Raw genomic sequence first — 22,406 nt, 5'->3', positions numbered from 1 at the left:
CAACCACCCTATACTTGGTAGCAATACCCGCGACGAGGTGGAACCCCCAATCAGGGAGGAATAATATAAGAGCAATAATAATACTGTATTACATAAACTAATGGTAATAATTTAAAAACACATTTTTGAAACAATTCACCTCATTGTCTCAAAAAGATGAAGTTTTCATACAAATGTTTTCAAGTTACTACCATTGAATTAGTAGCAACTTTGAGTTCTTCGTATTACATAACTACTAAAGGGATTCTTTGTTACGCTTTTACCGGATCTAGTTGCAAGTCGGGGTGGGGGTGCAATTTTGAATCATAAAATTTTTTGAACTTTATGGATTTCACCTAAAATTTTATGTGAATTTTTTTTTTTTTTTTTTGTTTTTAAATAATTTGCGATGTTAACATGCAACAAAAAAAATTTGTGTGTGTGTGTGGGGGGGGGGGTTATTGATTTCGAAGAAGTTCCGGTTTTCATGAAATGTGAAGCAGCACTACAGTGAAAATTAAACAGAAAATTTAATTTCTCTCTCTTTCGATATATTTTATTTATTTTCTAAATGCAAGTGTCCAGAACCCGTACTTCAGGTATGGCATTACCAATACAGGATTATTCAGTTTTCACAGAATTATATCTACTTTAGTCAGTAAATACCCACACAAATATGTGGTGAGCTGGCTGGAGTCGGTGGACCGTGGATATGACTGTACTCGAGAGTTATGTAATAGTTAGGAGTTTGACCTGGAAAGAATTTATATATTGACTTCAAAATTTAACTTCTAGCAAAACTCATAGTGATATGTAGAAATACCGTTAATCTGACGTTAATTTTGCATTTAATTGGCCTCGTTTTAAGAAAATCAAATTAATTTATTCTTTATAATATAAAGTTGCTGTTCCATAAAAAGAGAGAAAAAAAAAAAACACATTATAGCAAGTTGTTTTCAGATGTTAAGGGAACTGGTATCGTATATTCGAATTCGACGTTCAGCTTGCATAAAGTGTATAGGAAGTATACGATTCCATACAGATGCATAGTCAGTATAATAGAAGCAGAATGGTGGTTTCTCTTATTATCAGCCATATGACGCAAGGAAGCCTGAGGTTTTTGCTGCACCAGGCAAAAAAAAAAAAAAAAGAAAAAAGAAAAAAAAAGTTACCCTGTGTGTGTGTGTGTGTGAGAGGGGGGGGGGAATCACCAAGAAAGAGAAGAAGAATGATGATATCCAGTCAGGACTCTGGGTGTGCCAAGCCCATACTCACCAGATGCGAGCCCCTGGTCTTCTTAGCTTTTGTTTTAGGGTGGTGGCGGGAAAGGAAGCCTTCTGCTCTCCAGTTAGAACTTGCCGAAAAAGGTTAATAAAACCTAATTCATACTGATATCGAAATATGCGGGAATAAATTGTCATTACTACTCCATACCAGGGGTGGCGAGAGAAAGAGGGAGAAGTTGCGCGGGTTAGCTGCCCAGGCTGGAACGTCGCGTGCGGGGGAGGAAAGAACACTTAGGCATTATAAAAAAATAGGAATTGGAAGGAAAGTTGCATTAGTGAGGTTGTTTCCCCTGCAGTGTACTAAATTAACGAATTCAAAACATACCAGCGGTTGGCATCACCAAATTGCACACCGGTAACTACCTTCTTAATTTCGTTGGTAATGCGCGTGGCTCATGCACATTACCAACGTAATACCCGCATTTTGCATTCCGTAGGAATAAATGGAGGTATCTTGAAAATATCGTAATGTTGAACCCAATAACACATTGTTTTTTTATTTTTTTTGTAATTCGTTCTAAGTCCTTGGAAGTTAAATTTCGCTGTATTATTAAGATTTTTATCTATCTAAAAGGTCATACTGATTTATAATGGAAATTGCACTCCCTTTTATCGTTATCATATGTTCCCGTTATAAGAATCAATTTTGAACGCCTTTGTGATATTTTTCTAAAGCATGTTTCTGGAGGTCACGACCATAAAACAACAAAAACAATTTGCACCTTCCTGTTGGGCTTTTCTGTTAGTGCATCTAATTATAAACAGGCAGTAAACTCTTATCTTATTGCATTTGCGATAATACCGATAACTGCAGTTGTGTTTTTACGCTGTTATGGTGAAATGTTCACTGAAATCTTCAATCATATAAAAAACAAAATTTCAGAAACTTCTCTTCATTCCTATTCATGTATTACAATGATGAAGGGAAAGCGACCAACGATAAGTGCAAGTGGTGGTAGTGCCAGGAAACAAAACACAATTGATTCAGAAAAAACCACACACCCTTCTCATTTAACCCATCCACTCCAAATGTTTGTCTAGTTCTGCCTTGAATCTATTTAAGCTATCAACTTCTACAATGACAGATGGAAGTTTGTTCCAGCAATCAACCACCCGCTGGCTAAAGGCAAACTTCCGCACATCTATCCTACAACTGTCTTTCCTAAATTTAAATTTATGCCCTCTTGGTGATTATTCTGAGCACGAGGAAGAGTCCCATCAGCATTGAGCATGCTCAAACCATTCAAGGCTTTATACACCTTATTCAGATCACCTCGCAGTCTCCAGACAATGTAATTTGCAAAACGTAAGCCTTTCTTTGTAAGAGCAACCCTTTGTTCCATTCACTAATCTTGTTGCCCTTCTCTACTCGTTCCAACGGCTCTACATCCTATTTAAAATGAGCCCTCCAGACCTGTATACAGTACTCAAGGTGTGGCCTAACCATTATCTTATAGAGGGGGATAATCACCTCTTTATCCCTTCTAGAAAAATTCCTGTATATAATTGACAAGACACTATGAGCTAGTCTTGGAGACCGTCTGCACTGCGCAGAAAACTTCATATCTGCCTGAACAATTACCCCCAGGTCCTTTTCGCTCTATAGCACTGTCAGTGTAGTGCCACACAATTGATACGTTACTCTGGGATTACTGCTTCCCATATGCAGTACTTTATATTTGTCAATGTTAAACTTCAGTTGCCACTTCTCAGCCCACCTGCTCAACTTTTCTAGATCCTGTTGCAGCAGCATACTGTCATTAACAACCCTGCCGACCTTCATATCATCTGCAAACTTAGATATTAAGCCTGATATACCATCATCAATATCATTAATAAATACAGAAAACAACAATGGACCCAACGCTGAACCCTGGGGGACTCCACTAATAACATTAGTCCCCGAAGAGCAGTGTCCATTGATTACCACTCTGTCTTCTCCTACTCAACCATTCCTCTATCCATAGCAGCAATTTGCCTCCAATGCCACACTGCTCCAATTTGTGCAACAGTATTAAAAGCCTTTCTAAGATTCAAACATATGATATCAAAATTATTCTTTGCATCCAGTTCCTTTGTGACCACATCATAGTATCTAATCAAACTGGTCAGACAAGACTTCCCCTTAACAAACCCATGCTGTGTTCGAGCTATAACTGAAGTTTTGTCTAGATGATCCTGCAATGCTTCTTTAACCAGTGCCTCCATTAATTTCACTGCAACAGAAGTTAAATTAACACGTCAAAGGATCAACAGTGATCACAAAACAGCATTCAGGTGCTATATCAAAGATGGAACAACTATTAATAATATGGATGGAAAATTAGATTCAGAAGCAAGTGCCCCTGAGTCTAATGACCATTCAAGCAAAAGCAACAAGTATTTATAAAGATATTAAGGATAAGTACGGCAAACCCCAATCCAAGTTCATGGCAAGCAATTGGTAGTTTAATAGGTTCAAGCATCACGCTGGTTTCCACAGCGTTCAAGTATGCAATGAAGTCACCAGTGTTGATTTACAGCTGCAGAGAAATTTTGTGATGTGGTGGAAAAAATTATTGATAAAGGTGTCTTTTTAAATCATCAAATTTTTAATGTTGATGTGACTGCTCTGTATTGGAAAAAAATGCCTGATTGAACATACATTGCCAAAGAGAGAATGCCAGGTTCAAGGCTTCAAAAGATAGGGCCATGCCCTTGCTTCGGGCTAATGCAGAAGGAGATTACAGATTAAAACCACTGCTTGTGTACTATTCTGGAAATCCTCTTGCATTTAAGGGCATCAATAAAGCCACCATACCCGTGCATTTCCAATTGAACCAGAGAGCATGGATAACAATATCTCTCTTTGAGGATTGGTTTAAATACTGCTTCATTCCTGAGGTTGAAAAATATTGTAAAGACAACGACGTTCCTTTCAAGATTTTGCTTCTATTATATAATGCTCCTGGACATCCTTCACATCTAGATGATTTCAATTCGAACGTGAGAATCATATCTCTACTGCCGATCATGACTTTACTCATCTAACCTATGAATCAGGATGTTATTTTGAATTTTAACGCATACTATTTATGCACAACATTTGCTCAGGCATTGTCTGCAGTAGATGAGGAGAAAAATTTTACGTTAAGAGACTTTTGGAAATCTTACAATATTTGCCATGCCATCTTAAACATTAATAAAGCCTGGGCTGAAATTATTAAATGGTGCATGGAAGAAAATATGCCTACGGCACGTAAAAGGCTTCAAAGGATTTGAAAAGGATGAATCATATGAAGAGGTTACAGATAAGATTGTAAAGGTTGCAGAGCTACTTCTGTTGGAGGTTGATGCCAAAGATGTGGAGGAGTTAGAGGAAGAAGAGAAGGAATTATCTAACAAAGAACTTATTGACTTGCAGGCAGCGATAGTGAAAGAAGAAAATACTGACGAAGCTCAAGATGAACCAAATGAGTAGCCGAGACGCTTCATCACCAGAGAGATGGCAATGGCGAGGTTTGAGAAGATAGCTCCTGACAATGGACGATTCTTAAAAATTAATAGAGGTGAATGATATGCTTGCTTGCTACAAAGAAATCTACGATGAAAAGAAAAAAAAGAAAAAGGGCACTGTCCAGTCGTCTATTAATATGTTCTTTTTTAAGGTTGAGTGACCAATCCCTTCTAAATCTCCACAGCCCTGAACCTGCACAGCGGTGTAGTTATCAGCCGAATACGTTGATTCTGGCAAAGATGCTCGAGAGGTAAAACTTACTGATGTTATGCCTGTCTCCTCTCTCTTTTTTTGTAATTTTATAATTTTTAAATTTTCCGCTTTCGTAATTTTTTCTGTGCATGAGATAAAAAAAAATTGAATAAATACAATAAATAATTCTATTCACATGTTCATGGAAGATTTCTTTTTTGATTCAATCAATTCAGCGAGCACAGTTGCGAGTGTTGCACAAGCATGGGGGAAATTCAGACTTACGCAAAATCTGACTTACGTAGCATTCCGCGGAACTCAACCCTTACGTAAGTCGGGGAGTTCCTGTAAACTGTTAGAATATTTGCTGATATTATCGAGGAAGTGTTAGCTTGGGGGAGGGATTCGCAGACTATTAGATTAACACAGCAACAGGTAGAGGTGTAAGTGATTCTTGCACTGGTTCTATTGCGACATGCATCAGCCTGGAAAGCAAGGTGTCAGGGATTTCAAGGCCTGCTGAAATGTTCATGGAATAAGCAAATACATAAGCTGATAGTGTTACTTAACACATTCACTGCTTCTTGAATGCATATAGAGTGGGAACCGTCCTATATTTAGAACTTTTTTTTTTTTCTTCCAATTTGAGAGAAGAAAACATATTTTTGTCAAACAGCCTTCAGAGGGAAGGGGGGAGCTTATTAATTCAGCCATATTGAGAAGAAAGCAAAAAATGTTTCTGCCCTTTTGATATGATCGATATATTGATTTTATTATTTTTATTTTTTTGCCATTGCCACTTTCAGTCAGCACCAGCGACATCTTTATTGTGGCAGGATTAGATCTTTGCAGTATAATCCTACCCCTGAGGTCTCTAAAGGGGTTATCCAGGTGAGATTATTTCACTGCAAGTGTGAAAAATGGAGGTACGAAAATACCAGACCTTGTCTGATATTTTCATGCTTTCTTTTATAAACTAGCCAAGCTGAAAATTCAAACTGGCATTGGTTTGGAAGTAGGGATGACAAAAAATAAAAACAAAATCTATATATCTATATTGATTATATGATTATCGAAACCAATCAATACTAGCGATATGTCACAATATGTTAATATTTAACATATATGGATATATTGAAAATAATTTATTTATAGTATTATGTTGTTTAAGTTTGCAACCAACTGACATGGTCAGTTAATTGCTACAGGTGATGCATACCCTAACTGGGACAAAAGTGTTAGTCACAAGTTTGAACTAATGAGCCTCCGTAGCCTAGTGGTCAGGAGCAGAAGTGCAGTAGCACACAACTCTTTGAGTAGACAGAGGTTCAAGACTGACTGTATTTAGCAGTCAATCTGCCAATTCTCACTGGACCAGCATGGCAGATTATGGTCTGTTTCCCTCAGCATGAATTATTGGAGGCATTATCAATCATCCTGCAGAGGTTTGATAATGGCTGCTGCTTACCCTTGGACTAAAGGCTTGAGCATGTAGGTGAACTTTCATCAAATGCAAACATTGTAGGGATATCGGAGACGTGGTATCACTTAGACTAAGGGATGCGGAATTTGAATATGGTGAGTACAATGTGTATAGAAAGGACATAGTGTTTATTGTCAAGTGGCACCAGAGGTCTCCCCTAAAACTGAATATACAGGTGTACCCCGCTTTACGATGATCCGTATTTACGACACTTTTTAATTATATCCTCTGCTCCTTTCCCGAGATACCTGATCTGCACTAACGACAAATCTCTCACATTAGATACTTGCTTACTCCATGGCACTACAGTCTTTGTAGAACCTTGGCCTCCTCAGTGATTTTCTTCCAGCTGTCTCTTTCCCTGGCCATTGTTCTCCGTTGTCTCACCGTAAGTTGTCGTAGGTCATTCTATATGTCATCCATCCACCTCCTTCTCGGTCTTCTCAATCTTCTTCCTCCTGGTTGCCCTTCCATTGCTTTCCTTGGCAATCTGTTTTCCTCCATTTGTATTATGTGGCCTGCCCATCTAAGTCTTGAGCTCTTTATCACTTCTACTATATCCGATTCTCCATATACAGCTCCTTCAGCTCTTTGTTTATCCTTATTTTCTACTCTTTCCCCAACTTTTACGGGGCCAAAGATTTTCCTTAATATCTTTGTTTCCCATACATTTAAAGATTTTTCGTCCTTCTTTTTAAGCACCAATGTTTCACCAGCATAAGTCACGACAGGTGGTGCCACTGTTTTGTATAACACTAATTTCGTTCTTCTAGAGAGCAATTTTGATGGAAAGTGTTTCTGCAGGGAAAAATAGCATCTGTCAGCATTAAGACAAGCTGGAATTTCTGGGGTATTACTACTATCAAGTTGAATCATAACTCCCAGATATTTGAAGGATTCTGATCTATTGAAACTATGCTTTTCTGTTTTCCAGTTCTTTGTTCAGTATTTCTCTCTCCCTCCCTCCCACCTGTAATCATAAACTTTGTTTTATTTTCATTTACTTTCAACTCAACCCTTTCTGCTTCTTTCTCCACCTCTTCAAAAGCTGTCCTCAGAAAATGTGTGTTTCTTCCAGTCATCATTACATCATCTGCATAGGCTAAGTGCTGGTAGAGTCTGTTATATATGATCCTATTGAAAGTGGTGGCGGCCGATATTTTCCTCATAGCTCCCTCCAATACCAAATTAAAAAGGACTGGTGACAAATGGTTCCTTTGTCTCAGTCCTCTCCTCACTTCAAAGTACTCAGAGACATTCCTTTGCACCTTAACCTTGCACATGCTTCCTTCCCCACATGAACTTTGTCAGCCTTAGCTATTTTGGTATGCCCAGGCTCCCCATTGTTTTCAATAGCTCCACTCTATCCACACTATCATATGTCGTGGTGAAATCAATAAAGAGATGGTGCAGATTTACATTATATTTGTAGCACTTCTCCAAGATCTGTCTGAAGGTGGAAATATGGTCAAGTCGACCTCCCTGCACAGAACCCACTTTGATATTCACCAACTGTTCCTTCTGTTAGTCTTGATATTCTTCTAGTCAGAATGAAGGATAAAATCTTATACATTGCACTAAGTAGGACAACTCCTGTAATTCCTACAAATTAGTTTGTCTCCCTTCTTATGGATTGTGATGATTATCACTGTGTTCCAGTCATTTGACAATTCTTCTCTTTCCCATATGTCTGATATAAGCTGATGTAATTTTTGGATCTGTTTCTTGCTGCCTGCCTTTGAGTTCTGCTGAGATGCTATCTTCTCCAGGTGCTTTGTTATTTTTAGCCCTTTGGACTGCATCCTGTACCTCTTATATTGTTGGGCCCAAGATACCTTAAACATTATCTGTTTCTTCTTTCTCTTCTACAAATTCTTCTGGGCATGCCTGTTCTTTATTAAGTAAGGAATTAATCATTAAATTGAGTGATGATAGTGTATCAAACAGTGAAATAGGTCGTAGGCTAAGCTTACTTCACACTACAGTTTATTACTGTTCTTAAAAACAAAGAGAAAATTCTGAGTGAAGTGAGAAATGATAGACCAGTCAGTACAACAATAATTCGTAAATGTGACAATATTATTGCTGATTTGGAAAAACTTTTAATGGTGTGGATAGATGATCAAACTAGCTAGCATGTTCCGTTAAGCCAAGCGATCATCCAGAATAAGGCCCCAAGTCTCTTTGCTGATTTGAAAGCCAGGAGAGGGGAGGCAGCTAAGGATGCTGAATTTGCTGCCAGTAGAGGCTTGTTTAATAGATTTAAGCATAGGAGCAACCTCCATAACATTAATGTTCAAGATGAAGCAGCCAGTGCAGGTACAGAAGCTGCAGCTAATTTTCCTGACGAGCTAGCCAAGATGAGGGAGATTATTCTGAAATGCAGGTTTTTAATGTTGATGAAACTGGCCACTAATGGAAAAAAAATGCCTTCAAGAACTCCTTATAGCAAAGGAAGAGAAGTCAGTGGTGGGATTTAAAGTAGCAAAAGATAGGCCAACCCTTTTTGTTAGGTTCCAATGCTGTAGGTGATTTTAAATTGAAGCCTATGCTAATTTATCATTCAGAAAACCCAAGAGCTTTAAAGAATTATGTAAAATCCAGTCTTCCTGTTTATTGGAAATCAAATTCAAAAGCATGGGTTACTGCATCACTTTTTGAAGAGTGGTTTTCAAATTACTTTGTGCCTGCAGTTAAGGAATACTGTACAGAAAAGAAAATTCCCTTAAAATTTTTACTTCTTTTGGATAACACACCTGGCTATCTTAAATCGTTAGATGACCTTAACCCAAACATTCAAGTAATTTTCCTCCCTGCAAATACTACTTTATTGTTTCAACCAATGAACCAAGGTGTAATTGTTGCATTAAAATCATATTACACAAGGAGAGCATTTTCTAAGGCTGTAGCTGCAGTAGACAGGGAATCTGAAAGTATGCCTAGAGAAAATGTAAAAGAATTCTGGAAAGGCTTCATGATCTTGGATGGCATCAAGACTATTAGGGATGTGAAACAGTCAACACCTAAAGATGTTTGGAAGAAGTTGTGTCCCCAGTTACTACTGATGATTTTGAAGGATTTTGAAAATCACGTTGAGGAGGCTACTACAAATATTTTTAGATATGGCAAGGCAGTTAGAACTATAAGTGAAGCCTGAAGATGTTACTGAACTGGTTGGGTCACATTCACAACCCCCAAGTATTGAAGAGCTTAGGAGGAATGAAGAGGATTCTTATCCTGAGGATGTATTGAATCCCATTCCTAAAGAACTAACTTTCAAGAAACTATCAAAAGCATTCAGGCTTTTAGGAGCTATGTCCATTTTTGAAAAGGCAGATCCCAATTTTGAAAGAAGTTCCAAATAAATGCTGATATTTTAGACCAATATGCCTGTTATAGAGAAATCTACAGAGAAAAGAAAAGAGCTACAATTCAAACTTCATTGGAGTACTACTTTCATAAAAGACTGGCATTCTCTCAAATTAATCTTAGATCAACCTTCAACATCAAGTAAAAGTCCTCAAGCATCAACTAGGCCTACAAAGTATCCGAATTGCCTGGAAGAGCATTTAGCTGTAGATGATGATCAAGATGATGTAGAATTTGTGCCATCCACTTCAGATTTACTTCAATAAATTTATACGTACTCCTAGTAAGGTGTACAGATAGTGAATGTATTGAGGTCATGCAGAAGCAGGTTTTTATAATTTATTTTGTCAAAATAGGGTTTTAAAATTATCAATCCCCTCTAATCATATAATTTTCCTGTTTTTTTTTTTTTTTTACTATTACTAATTTTTTCATCCGATTAATGCTGCCAAACATAGTTTTTACATTTTATGTTTGAAGGTCACAAGCCTTTATGTAAATGCAGAGTGGAGGGACTTCCTTTCACAATTTTGTAAGTTGTTGCATTAATATTTAATTGTAACGTTAATGGTAAGTGCTGTGTTTAATTTTTTGTGACTTTTGAGTCACATGTATCTGTTAGTGAAAAGTGGTAGTGATCACTTTATGATGATTTCTGTTTTATGACAAAGGCCCAGAACCAAACCTGTCCTAACTATGGGGTATGCCTATACTCTGTGTCCCAGTACAAACTCTGTAAGTGTCAGATGTTTAAGGTTTGTCATTGGCGTGTGTTGTTTAGTGTTGGTCTGTTGTTCCTCTGGCATTTAGCTGCAGAAGCTCTTAGTGGGACACCACATTGTCTGTACAGAAAGGATAGGTGGGGGGATGGGTTATGCTCTTAGTTAAAATAAGGCAGTGTCCAGTTGACATTGCTGGCTGGTGCAATGTTGAGTCAGTTGGGAAAAGAAAAAAAAGGTAAATATGTGAGTAGGAGTGTGTCATAGGTCAAATGACTGCTATGAGTATAGCGAACAACTGCACAGACAAATAGAGTGAGCTAGTACATCAGATTTTCTTATAATGGGGTATTTTAACTTTCCAGATATTAACTGGAACGTGTGGGTTGGTTGCTCACACAGTAACAAGACAGAATTTATTTGATCACTGTTTTCTACTCCAGAGTATTGCTTTCTCTCTTGGCCTCTCTATCATGCTAGAGAGGCAAAGTGTTAGTTGTCTGACGGCACCGGGAGTTTCCCCCATCTCTGTGATAGAGAGGCAATAAGAGAAAGCAATACTCTTCATCTGATTATCAGCAGTGACTCTTCGTGCATTGAGAATCTGTAGATAAAATAACCACTCTGTGGCAGTGATCAATGTTTGATGTGGGATTTCAGGATGCTACTGGTAAGGGCAAGGAAAGGGTTTTTGCTTTCATAAAGTGACTACATGGTCTTTTTAATTATATGTGGTGGGACCAACTTACGTTGGTCCCATTACATATAATTAAATATCATCGCATATAACTGACCAGCTTCTAAATGGGAAGCATTCAAGGAAGTAATCGTAGGAATAGTAGGATTTTTATACCAACTGAGAGATGCTCTTTAAGGCTTACACCTAAATTGATGTTAGATTAACTGATGAAACTCATGGTAGAGAATAAAAATGCACGAGATGCATATAAATTATCAGGTGATAACAGAAGTCTACCGTAGATATAAACTAGTATGCAATCAAGTCACAAAGGAGGCTAGGCAAGCTAAGGCAGATTATGAAAAATCTTTGATAAAGAAAAGCAGCAAAGACCTTTTTATTTATGTAAACACTAAAAAGAGGCAGATTAATTATATTGGTCCACAAGATTAGTTTAACTGCTGATAATCCTTAGATTGCTAACAAATGGAATAGGTATTTTACATTTACCTACGCATGTCAATTAGGTAATGTACTCAATGCATTAAATTTCTGGCACATTTAATTTTTTCTTAAATTGTTTTCCTTTTCTGTGATTAATACAAATGAAAGTAAATTTATTTATCTTCTTATCAATTAATAACTAAGATCATAAGCTTACAGAACACTTCACTCTATAGTTTACATTCTGTAAACGTAACCATTCAGTTTAATTAGAACTGTATAATATTTATTACTCTTTTCCCATGTACATTTTTAGTCTCGTTTCTCTCCATGTATATCTGTTGTCCTTTACAAGTGACACCACATTCATATTAAACCCTAAAGCTAATAATACTACACTAAAATTATATTTAATCTATCAATTTCTTTGTAGGCATGTGTATGCGTGTGCACATATGCATTTGTTATCTTCGCCACTGTCTGTCTATCTGCCTTTAATTAACAGAGGGATTCCCAGTGGATGATGGAGTTTCATAAAATTTTATATTTGGGTCTTTTAGAAATATTACTTGAGCCATTACAAATTTCATTAAAATCAGACAAATAGAAAATATAAATCCAGCAATTTTAATATTTCTTTTTCCCATACAAGTTATGCACTCTCTGTGAGATATCTACTCAGTTAATAGAGGCCACGTAGCATCTTAAGCCGTTGTAATTTCCTTTCCTGAAATTATAACCCATTCCTTTGCCTTTAACTACTGCTACCTCTCTCTTCATCCACAGTAGAACTCCATGATCACTTTCTGCTACTGGTCAGCCCTATTATGTCATCTGGTTCATGGGTGATGATGAGGTCTAGAGGATTCTTTTCCCTAGTACTTTTCCTGACAAGTTCTGAACAAGCTGAACACACCTTTTACTTGAACCTACAAATACATTTTTTCACACCTCTGTTTCTAAACAATAAAAAGCCAGAAGATTGAAATCTTGGATTTCTGAAAACTAGACTCTTGAGACAAAATATGCCAAATTTAATTCTCTGGGATGAACCACTGTCCTTCTGTAGAGCCTCAAACGTGGTTAGTTTTGCTGTCTGTCTGGCAGACTCACTTACTCATCAGTATTCTCACATATTTCTGATTAAGTTACAGACTTAAAATTTGGTACAGTTATACATTAACCCCGGGGGCTCACATCTGGTGAGTATGGGCTTGGCACACCCAGGGTCCTGAGCTGGATATCATCATTCTTCTCTTTCTTGGTGATTCCCTTCTACTTTTGACACACACTCTCTCTCTCTCTCTCTCTCTCTCTCTCTCTCTCTCTCTCTCTCTCTCAGGGTAACTTAAATTTTTTTTTTTCCTGGTGCAGCATAAGCCTTAGGCTTCCTTGCACCATATGGCTATTAATAATAATAATAGTGTCTTTCCTGATAATGGGAAAATTAATAAAACTATGACAAGTTATTTAGGGCTGCGTGCATTAAAATAACAGCATGAGTGATAGATTTTAATTAATACTTATTTTAATTATTAAATTATTTTAATTTGTATAAACAATGGCAGTTACACTGCAGACCATTACCTGCCTTACAGTGTAACTGCCATTGTTTAAATGTACATCATTTGCTTGCACAGCCCAGAGAAAAATTGGTGTCCAGTTAACTGATTTTTCAGTATAACATAGCGTATTAATGCATTGAAATTTAATAACTCTGCAAAAAATTTGATATCTCAACAAAAAACAAACTTATAAAAAAGTGAACCAAGTTCTTTCACAAGCTTTGCAAAAACCTCCACCATCAAAAGGTTTGAGATCAAAAAGTGGTGCTAAGTTCATTATAGGCTCAGCCATGAAAAACATTGAGATGAAAAAGTTATGCCAAGTTTACTATTGGCTAACCAGGTTAAAACTTTGTCATACACTTGGCACGTTTACCACATTATTGAATTGCAGTTCATTCCAGGTTCATTTAGAGGAGATTTAATTGAGGTGTTTAATGCTTTAAATGGATTGAATAAGGGAATGTTGATGGAATTTTTCCTCTTGCTGAGACTACACATGTCAGGGGGCATATATTCGATTTGAAGTAGGATGGGTGGTTGATTGTTGGAACAAACATACTTCTGTCTGTCTGTTGTAGAAGTGGATGGTTTGAATAAATTCAAGGAAGAATTAGACAAATTTTTGAAGGGTGAAGTGTGGTTTTTTTTTTTTTTTTTTTGCTGATTCTTTATAAGCTTGCTTATTTGCCAGTACTAATAGTAATTTACTTTGGTAGAAAGTGTTTCTATTCATAGTTAAACAGACCTATGTTTATTCATTGTGACAGTATTACTCAGAGCAGCGTTTCTCAAACTGTGTTTCGCGGAACACTAGTGTTCCGTGCGATGTGGACAATTGCTCCGCAAAAAATAATTCATAATTAAAAAAATAAAATAAATTTTGCATATTTGTAACGGACACCACTTTTGTATAATTATAATTTTTAACATTATTTTTTTTCCGGTTATTAATATACTGGCCTAGACTAATAATCAAATAGACCGCGGAACACTTTATTTTGGCACACTTTTGCATAGAGAAGTATGTGCAAAGGTAATGACATCTACGAAAAAGTAGCAATGTAGTGGTCTAATATGCCATTCGTATGCAATTTAGCCTGGAATACACAGGTTGAAGGAGAGGGGGAAGAGAATCGATATCATAAATAAACTCACTTCCTTGTTTAAATTTTTTTTGATAATTATCAGTATTTCGAAATACTATTATTAAAATAAATGACCATAGATTTGGTTGAAAAAAGGAACTTTAAAACGAAAAGCAAACTACTTCTAGTAGTGCAATTGTGGTCGATGAAAATGAACACAATATTTTCACACTTCAAAGTGAGCATGAACAATCGCAGCCTTTTGTTCCCCAAAATAACCGAAGAGAACCAACTAATGAAAGACCAAAACAAAAGTATGATGACAATTATTTGAATTTCAGCTTTACATGTGTTGGGAATAAAGATGCTCCTGATGCACCGTACGTCGTATGTAATAAATTATTACAAACAGTTCTTTGGCTCCTGCTAAACTTGCATTTCGTAAGTGTTCTGTCAATACATTGTGAGATAAAGTGTTCTGTGACTAAAAAAAGTTTGGGAAATGCTGACTCAGAGAATGGTAGATTATGTAGAATATTACCATTTACCTATTTCTCTCAGAGCTGATTCTATTTCTCTATTACCTATTTCTCTCAGAGCTGATTCACTTCCATCAGGTCTCTTCTAAGGTGCCTACTTGCCAAACTCTTTCAAGAAACTTTTGTCACTCTTTAGGCCTCTATACTTGCAAGGGAGCCCATGTCTCTTGCTGCACCAGCCAAGAAAACTATAAAATAAAAATAATAAATAATAAAATAAAACCCCATTGAATTCCTTCTCACATAGGTACTTATCCAACTGACTTTTAATATCCCCAAGCTGTCAGCTCAGCCACCCATGGAGACAACTTATTCTATTAATCATGCCCTGCAGTTCTGGAATCATAACAGTGAAAATTTCACCCCCATCCATTTTACTTTCTTCCCTCAGAGCCTTGTACACCTCAATCACGTCTCCTCTAAAGTGTTTAGTTATCACACTCTTTCAAGAAGCTTGATGTCTTTCTTTAGGTCTCCATACTTGAATATAGTATTTCAAATGTGGTCTTACAGTTGCCTTATACAGTGAGATTATCATCTCTAACTCTATGATGAGCCATTGTATGATAAATCATTAATCATATGGGCTTTCCTTGTCCTGTCTGCACTGCTTGGAAAATTTCATGCACTGTACCTTCCATATCCCTTTCTTTTTACTGTTTTTAATTCAACTCAACATGAGTTATTTTGGAGTTGCTGTTCCTGAAGAGTAAGATATTGCATTTTGCTGCATTGAAACTTAGCTGCCAGTTTACTGACCAACCTTGAAGTCTTAAGTTGTCCTGACGAGGTACTGCCTTGTACTGATTATTCACTACTCTACCAATCTTAACATCATCTGCAAGTTGTGATGTCATATACTGTATTGCTTTTTCAGTGTCATTTAAGAAAATCAAAAATGACTATCCCATTACTAGTCCTTGGGGAATCCCACTTCTTATATTGGTTCAATCTGAAGATTAGCCATTAATCATAACCTTCTGCCTCTTATCCTGCAGCTTTCCTCTGATCCAACTAAGGATTTTTCCTGTGATTCCAACATTTTGTAGAATAACTTTTCATGTGGAACTGAGTAAAATGCTTTGATAGTATTATTTCCTACATCCAGCTCATGAGTGACTATCAAAATAGCTTACCAAGTTGGGTAAACAACTTTCTCTTTTCAAAATCTTGCCATGTTTCCTGCATAATTCCTTTTATATTCAAAATATCCTATACTGTGTTATTGACTCTATGATATTCCTTACCACCGAAGTCTGACTGACTGGTTGGTAGTTGCTCACTTTACTCTTAGAACCACCTTTATGTATTGGAAATACATAAAGGTGGTTCATTGGATTCAGGAAAATTTCTCCTGAATCTAATGATGCCACTCATAACTAACCTTAGTGGCTCAATGCACTCTGCTCTACCTCCCTCAAAATTACTAGATATATTCCATCAACTCTAGGAGCTGTATTTGCCTCTAGTCTCGAAAGATTTTCCAACAGATAAGCTTCTGAAATCTCAATATCACGCTTCATGTACACAATTTTCCCTTGCTACAAAGGGCTTTCTATAAATATCTATGCAGAGTACCTTTTTAATTTGTTTGCAATATCAGCTGTGTAAGCTATGACTTTACCATGCTCATCACAGAAAGGCCCAATCTGATTTGTCCTTCTCTTCTCTTAGTATTCACATAAGTAAACAAAATTTGTTATCCACATTCTTTGATCTCTTAGCCAGCAGATTTCTCATGATCTGCATTTTCCACTCCAACTCTTTGTTGTACTGTTACAGAATAACTTGTAGCTACCATAAGTTTTGGTACTTTTTGTTTCTCTGTAATTCCATGCCATCTTTTTTTCTTCTATTAGACTGGCCAGCGCTCGCTATCCATCTTGGCATCCTCCTCGTGCAATATTTTTGTGATGTATATACGCATTCAAGACTTCTGGGACTATAGCTTTAAAGTTATACCATAATTCTAATTTTTTTTTTTTTACTTTTGTATGCTATTTCCCCATTTGATAAGAGGCCATGTAGCACTTTAAGCTGTCATAATATTCTTTCCTCAAATTAAAAGCAATTCCTTGCTTTTAATAACTGCTTCCTCTTTCTAATCGTCCAGCAATAAATCTTCCCCAATATGATGTTCGAGGACATTTATCTGCAAATATTCTCATTTTCAAGGTGAAGTTTCAGTTTAAAGAACCAGTTCATATTTATTCTAAATATGAACTGGTTCTTTAAAATTTAAGTAAAAGACAATCTCAAAACCGAGATATTTGCTAGTACAGTATTAATGATTTTTATTATTTTTTAATTATAATTTTAAATCTTAATTCTTATTATAATTCATATGATTATTTTCTTTTTTTTTTGTTTATAGGAGCTTGAATTTCATGGTGCTATGAGGTTTTACTTTCAAGATGCTGGTCAAAAGGTTGCAACAAAATGCATTAGGGTATCAAGTACTGCTACAACGCAGGATGTAATTGAGACACTAATTGAAAAATTTCGTCCTGATATTCGCATGTTATCAATACCAGAATATGCTTTATATGAGATCCATGAAAATGGAGGTAAGCTAATACATCCATTCCAAATAATAAAAAAAATATATATATCTGTGATTTAACTGAATGAATCAAGGTGTGTGTGCGCATGCGCACACCTAGTCAAGTTTTTAACAAGCTGCCCACACCTTTTACTTGAACCAACAAATATAAGATGTTTTGAGGGTAGCAGTGTTTCAAATGAAGGGGAGGATAAAGCTTGGGATACAAACCTAAATAATTTCAAAAGGTGTATTAGGATAGTAAACTATAGAAGATTACTTAGTCTTAATTGTGTCTACAGTAATGTCAGGAGCATTGTCAATAAAATTGCTGAATTTGAACTGGTTAGGACAACTAATGCTGACATAGGGCTAACAGAAACATTGTGCCACCTGTAAATTGGGGATGACAAATTCCATTATGGTATGTATAATGTATTTAGGAAAGATAGGGAAAATAGAAGGGGTGGAGGGGTCATGCTTCTTATCAAAAGCAGCATGAACGTAAAAACAGCTTTTGCTGAGTCTGAAGTTATGTCTGCCAGCATAGAATCTGTGTGGTGAGTTAGTTGAAAGCAAAGGTATAATGAGAGTGGGAATAATCTGCAGATCAGAAGGTTTTGAAAAATATGATGAGAGTCTTTACATGCAGATGGAATGGGCAAGCAAGCATGAATGTCTTATTATGGATGACTTTAACCTGCCCCTGATTGATTGGAATAAGTGGGAGAGAAACTCACCATGGGAAATTTTTTTTTTTTTAAAATAAACTAGATGGTTATTATTTGTACCAACATGTTAGAGAAAGTACTAGGGGGAAAGAATATTCTTGACCTCATCATTACTAACAAATCAGATGACATCATAGGGCATAAATTACAGGAACCATTGTCGCGAAGTGATCATGCAATTGTCATATGGAAGATGAAGAAAGATGTTGCAGCAGATATAGCATGGGTTTTTAACTTCAGAAGAGGATACTTTGACAGTTTAAGGCACTATCCGTGAATTGGGAAAATTTTTGAGGGAGGACAAATACATTTGAATTATGGAATACTTTTAAAGCAAAAATCACAGAAGCCATGAATGCATACGTTCCATTAAGAAAATATTGCAGGAGTAGGATGCCAAAATGGATGACTGCAGGAGCTGGCTGGTCAAATAGAGCAGAAAAAGATAGCATGGGATATTTATAGAGTGATGAAAAATACTGAAGTCTGCAATGGGTACAATTTTGATCCGTAATAGTACCACAAATAAGGTTAGAGAGGTTAAGGTTTGTTATGAGAAAGCTTTGGCTAAGAGAGCAAAGAATGGAAACAAGGAATTTTTCATGTATGTGAATTCAACAAAGAAGAAATCTAATCAGATTGGACCCATGTGCATTGGGTGTGGAATATTCTTAGCCCAGCTGAGGTTGCGGATGAACTTAATAGGTACTTTTCATTGATCTTTACTGACGAAAGACCATGTTGAGAAGAGGCTGTGTGAGTGAGGTCATAATTACAGATGATTGTTTATTAGAAAAATTTTTGAGCATAAAGGGAGGTAAGGCTCCCAGAGTTGAAGGCATATACTGGCTAGTTTTGAGAGATTCTGCAAGAGTGTATTGAATAATTATGAGGACATTTTGGACTTGGGGGAGATTCCTGTGGATTGGAGAAGTGGTAACGTATTGCCAGTGCATCAAGGCGGTTCTAAAGAATGAAGTTGGTAACTACAGACCAGTTAGTTTGAATTCAGTGGTAGAAAAAAATCTTAAGAGGCAATGATTAACAGTGTAATCCAGGGACATTTAGATAGATATAGTATTCTGAAAAACACACAACATGGTTTTATTAAGGGAAAATTATGTTTAACTAACTTTATAGGCTATTTTGACACTTACTCACGAGCTGGATGTAGGGAACAATTTCGACACACTTTATTTGGATTTTAGCAAAGGATTTGACTCTGTCCCTCATGAGAGGTTGCTGTTATAAGCTTGAACAGGTTTATATTACTGGTAAGATGCAAATGTGAATTGTTGGGTGGCTGCATGGCAGAAGGTTGTGATTAATGCATGTTCTTCAGATTGGTGTAAGAAGTGGGCTGCCCCAAGAATCGGTTATTGGACAACTGTCATTTTTGATTTTCACAAACGTCATCAACGAAGGGATAGAAGATGTGATGTCAAAATTTGCAGACATTAAGATTGGTAGAGTTGTTAATGATCAGTGGCAAGCAGTGCTCCTTTAGAATGATTTAAACAGGCTTCAGGAATGGTCAGAAAAGTGTCAGGTCAGTTTTAATACAGCAAAATGAAAGGTTTGAGGAAGAGCAATCCTAAAATAAATTATACACTTGGTGGAGTTGAATTAAAAACAGAGGTAGAAAGGAATCTGGGAGTTACGATACGGGCCTATATAAAGTTTTTTGAACAGTGTAAACAGGCAGCCAGGAAAGCCCATGGTGTCCTGTCGATGATTTATCGAATGTTTTTTTGTAGATATCGGGAGGTCATAATCCCACTATATAAGACAATTGTAAGAGCACATTTGAAATACTGTGTTCAAGTATGGAGATCTCATCTGAAAAAAGACATTTAGCTTATTGAAATGGTCCAAAGTTGAGTAACTTGAATGGTGAGATCAGCAAAAGGATGACTAGTAAAATGAATGAAGGTGGAATTTTCACTGTTATAAGAATTCCTGAACTAGGGACCATAAATACAAATTACAGGGGTTGAAGTTGAGATTAGATTGTAGGAAGTTTTCTTTTAGCCAGCAAGTCTTTGATTACTGGAACAAGTTGCCCTCGTAGGTATTTGAGGCTGACAATTTGAATAAATTCGAAGGTCAACTGGATAGTTACGTGCATGAGGAGGGAAGCATATAATTTGTATTTTCTTATCTACTTGAGGTTTTTTGCCAGTGTGGCAAAAGCCTGTGACTTGCTTCCACTATGTGGGAAATATTAATTACTATATCTTTGAATATGAAAAAGCCAGAGATTAAAATCTTGGATTTCTGAAAGACTGGACTTTTGAGACAAAATTTACCAAATTTCATTTTTCTGGGATGAACCAGTGTTCTTTTATAGAGCATCATACATGGTACTGTATGACTGATTTGCTCATGATTATTCTAACATTAGCATTAGTTGATGCATGTGATGCAAGAAAGCAAGTTATACAGCATCAGCCACAAAAAAAAAAAAAAAACCCTTCTGATTTCATACATCTGGTCACTCCAGATGTTTGTCTAGTTCAGCCTTAAATTTATTTAAGTTATCAACTTCCACAACAGATAGAAGTCTGTTCCAGCAATGAACTACCTGCTGGCTAAAGGCAAATTTCTGTACTTCTATCCTAAAACTGTCTTTTCTCAATTTGAATCTATGCCCCCTCAGGTTCTTAATCTGAGCAAGCGGAAGAATCCAATCAGCATTGAGGCCTTATACACCTCAATCAGATCACATATTTCTGATTGATATATACTTGAAATTTGGTGTAGTTCAGGATGATCTTTCCTGGTAATGGGAAAATTAATAAAATTATGACAAATTATCTAGAGGATGCATGCATTAAAATAACAGCACGATTGATAGTTTTTAATTAATATAGATGATCTGTTTAGGAAGAATCTCAAATTTAAACAATGGCAGTTAGACTACAGACCATTACTCTCTTTACACAACCCTGCAGTGTAACTGCCATTGTTTAAATGTGGATCATTTGCTTGCACAGCCCAGAAAAAAATGGTATCCATTTAACTGTTATTGTTATTTTCCAATATAACAGCATATTAATGTGTCGAAAGTTTAATAACTGCAAAAAATTTGATATCTCAACAAAAAGCAAATTTGATGAAAAAGTGATTCAAGGTTTTTCACAAGCTTTGCCAAAACCTCCACTATGAAAAAGGGTAGAGATAAAAAAAAAAAATGTCAAGTTAATCATAACCTCGGCCATGAAAAGCATTGATATCAAATAAAATCAGAAACCAAGCCAAAAAACCGTAGCGGAATTTTGCTTTTTGCCATATGCGCTATTCTCCAGAGTACCATCTGCCGTTCTGCATTTGCACCGACACCTGTTACAAGCACAGTCCATTCCGGTTATTTGGGACACATCGGGACTAGTGCATTTTGGCCCGATTAAGCGGCTGCCCCAATTATCCGAAGTTTCACCTAAATAGTTAAAAATACAATTTACCCCCCCCCCCCTTACAATTAGTTCACTGTACAATCAAATCACGTTACGACGAACTCACCACCGTTCACTATACGATGTTCAGTAAGCGCCGGTCATTCTGATCACGTTTGTGAATTGAATTTTAATTCTATTACACAGCAATTCTAATTAGTGAAAATAGGAGGAATATTATCCACAGGCTATAAAAGCAAAGATATATTAAGCACAAATTTACCCTTTATTACCTTACCAATTAAAAAATACGTGAAAATCAGAAGAATATACGTGATAATCGGAATAATTAATACGTACTGTAATATGTACATACGAACTAGTTGACATTTCTGTTCACTGATATTTGTGGGTGGGGTTTAAAATTTAAAACAGTAAAAAGATAAGCAATCAATAACAAAGAACACGGCACACACACACACACACACATTGCAAGTGAGAACGGAGTAACGAGTTACAAAGTTTTAAAAATAGGAATGAAGAGAAGATCTGAAAATTAATTTTTTTATTTGATTTGAAGATTTCATGGAAGTGTAAACACATTTCACCATAATAACCCACAGAATTCCAGCTGTTGGTATTATCACAAATTCAATAAGATCGAGTTTACTGTCCGTTTATGATAGATTTCACTAACAGAAAAGCCCAATACACAGGTGACTGCTAATTGTTTTTATTGTTTTATGGTTGTGACCTCCAGAATTTCGACCGAACCATGTGGTACCATCGGAGCCAATCGTAGGGTAATCTCCAGTGCTGCAATCTCCTGCCCCGATTAAACGGCATGCTGTCCCAATTAAGCGAAGTAAACCCTGGCTATTTTCTCGATTGGTTTCTGT

The 22,406-nt window shown here is 36.5% G+C and overlaps 1 protein-coding gene across 2 annotated transcripts in view; it reads left to right on the top strand.

Annotated features, from left to right (window-relative positions):
• The window catches only part of cno (adherens junction formation factor afadin), a 525,824-nt gene that overhangs the window by 64,305 nt on the left and 439,113 nt on the right, over positions 1 to 22,406 (top strand). For both annotated transcript variants that reach the window (XM_090380034.1, XM_090380033.1), the window contains exon 2: positions 17,214 to 17,406. In XM_090380034.1, the coding sequence (XP_090236160.1) occupies positions 17,214 to 17,406 (193 nt within the window). The remainder of the gene's footprint in view (positions 1 to 17,213; positions 17,407 to 22,406) is intronic.

Source organism: Mastigoproctus giganteus, chromosome 8, assembly GCF_048544385.1.
Source record: "Mastigoproctus giganteus isolate SK-2022 chromosome 8, ASM4854438v1, whole genome shotgun sequence".
Classification (NCBI taxonomy): Eukaryota; Metazoa; Arthropoda; class Arachnida; order Uropygi; family Thelyphonidae; genus Mastigoproctus; species Mastigoproctus giganteus.
The sequence above is the reverse complement of the archived record's forward strand: the minus strand, read 5'-3'. Positions and strand labels throughout refer to the sequence as shown.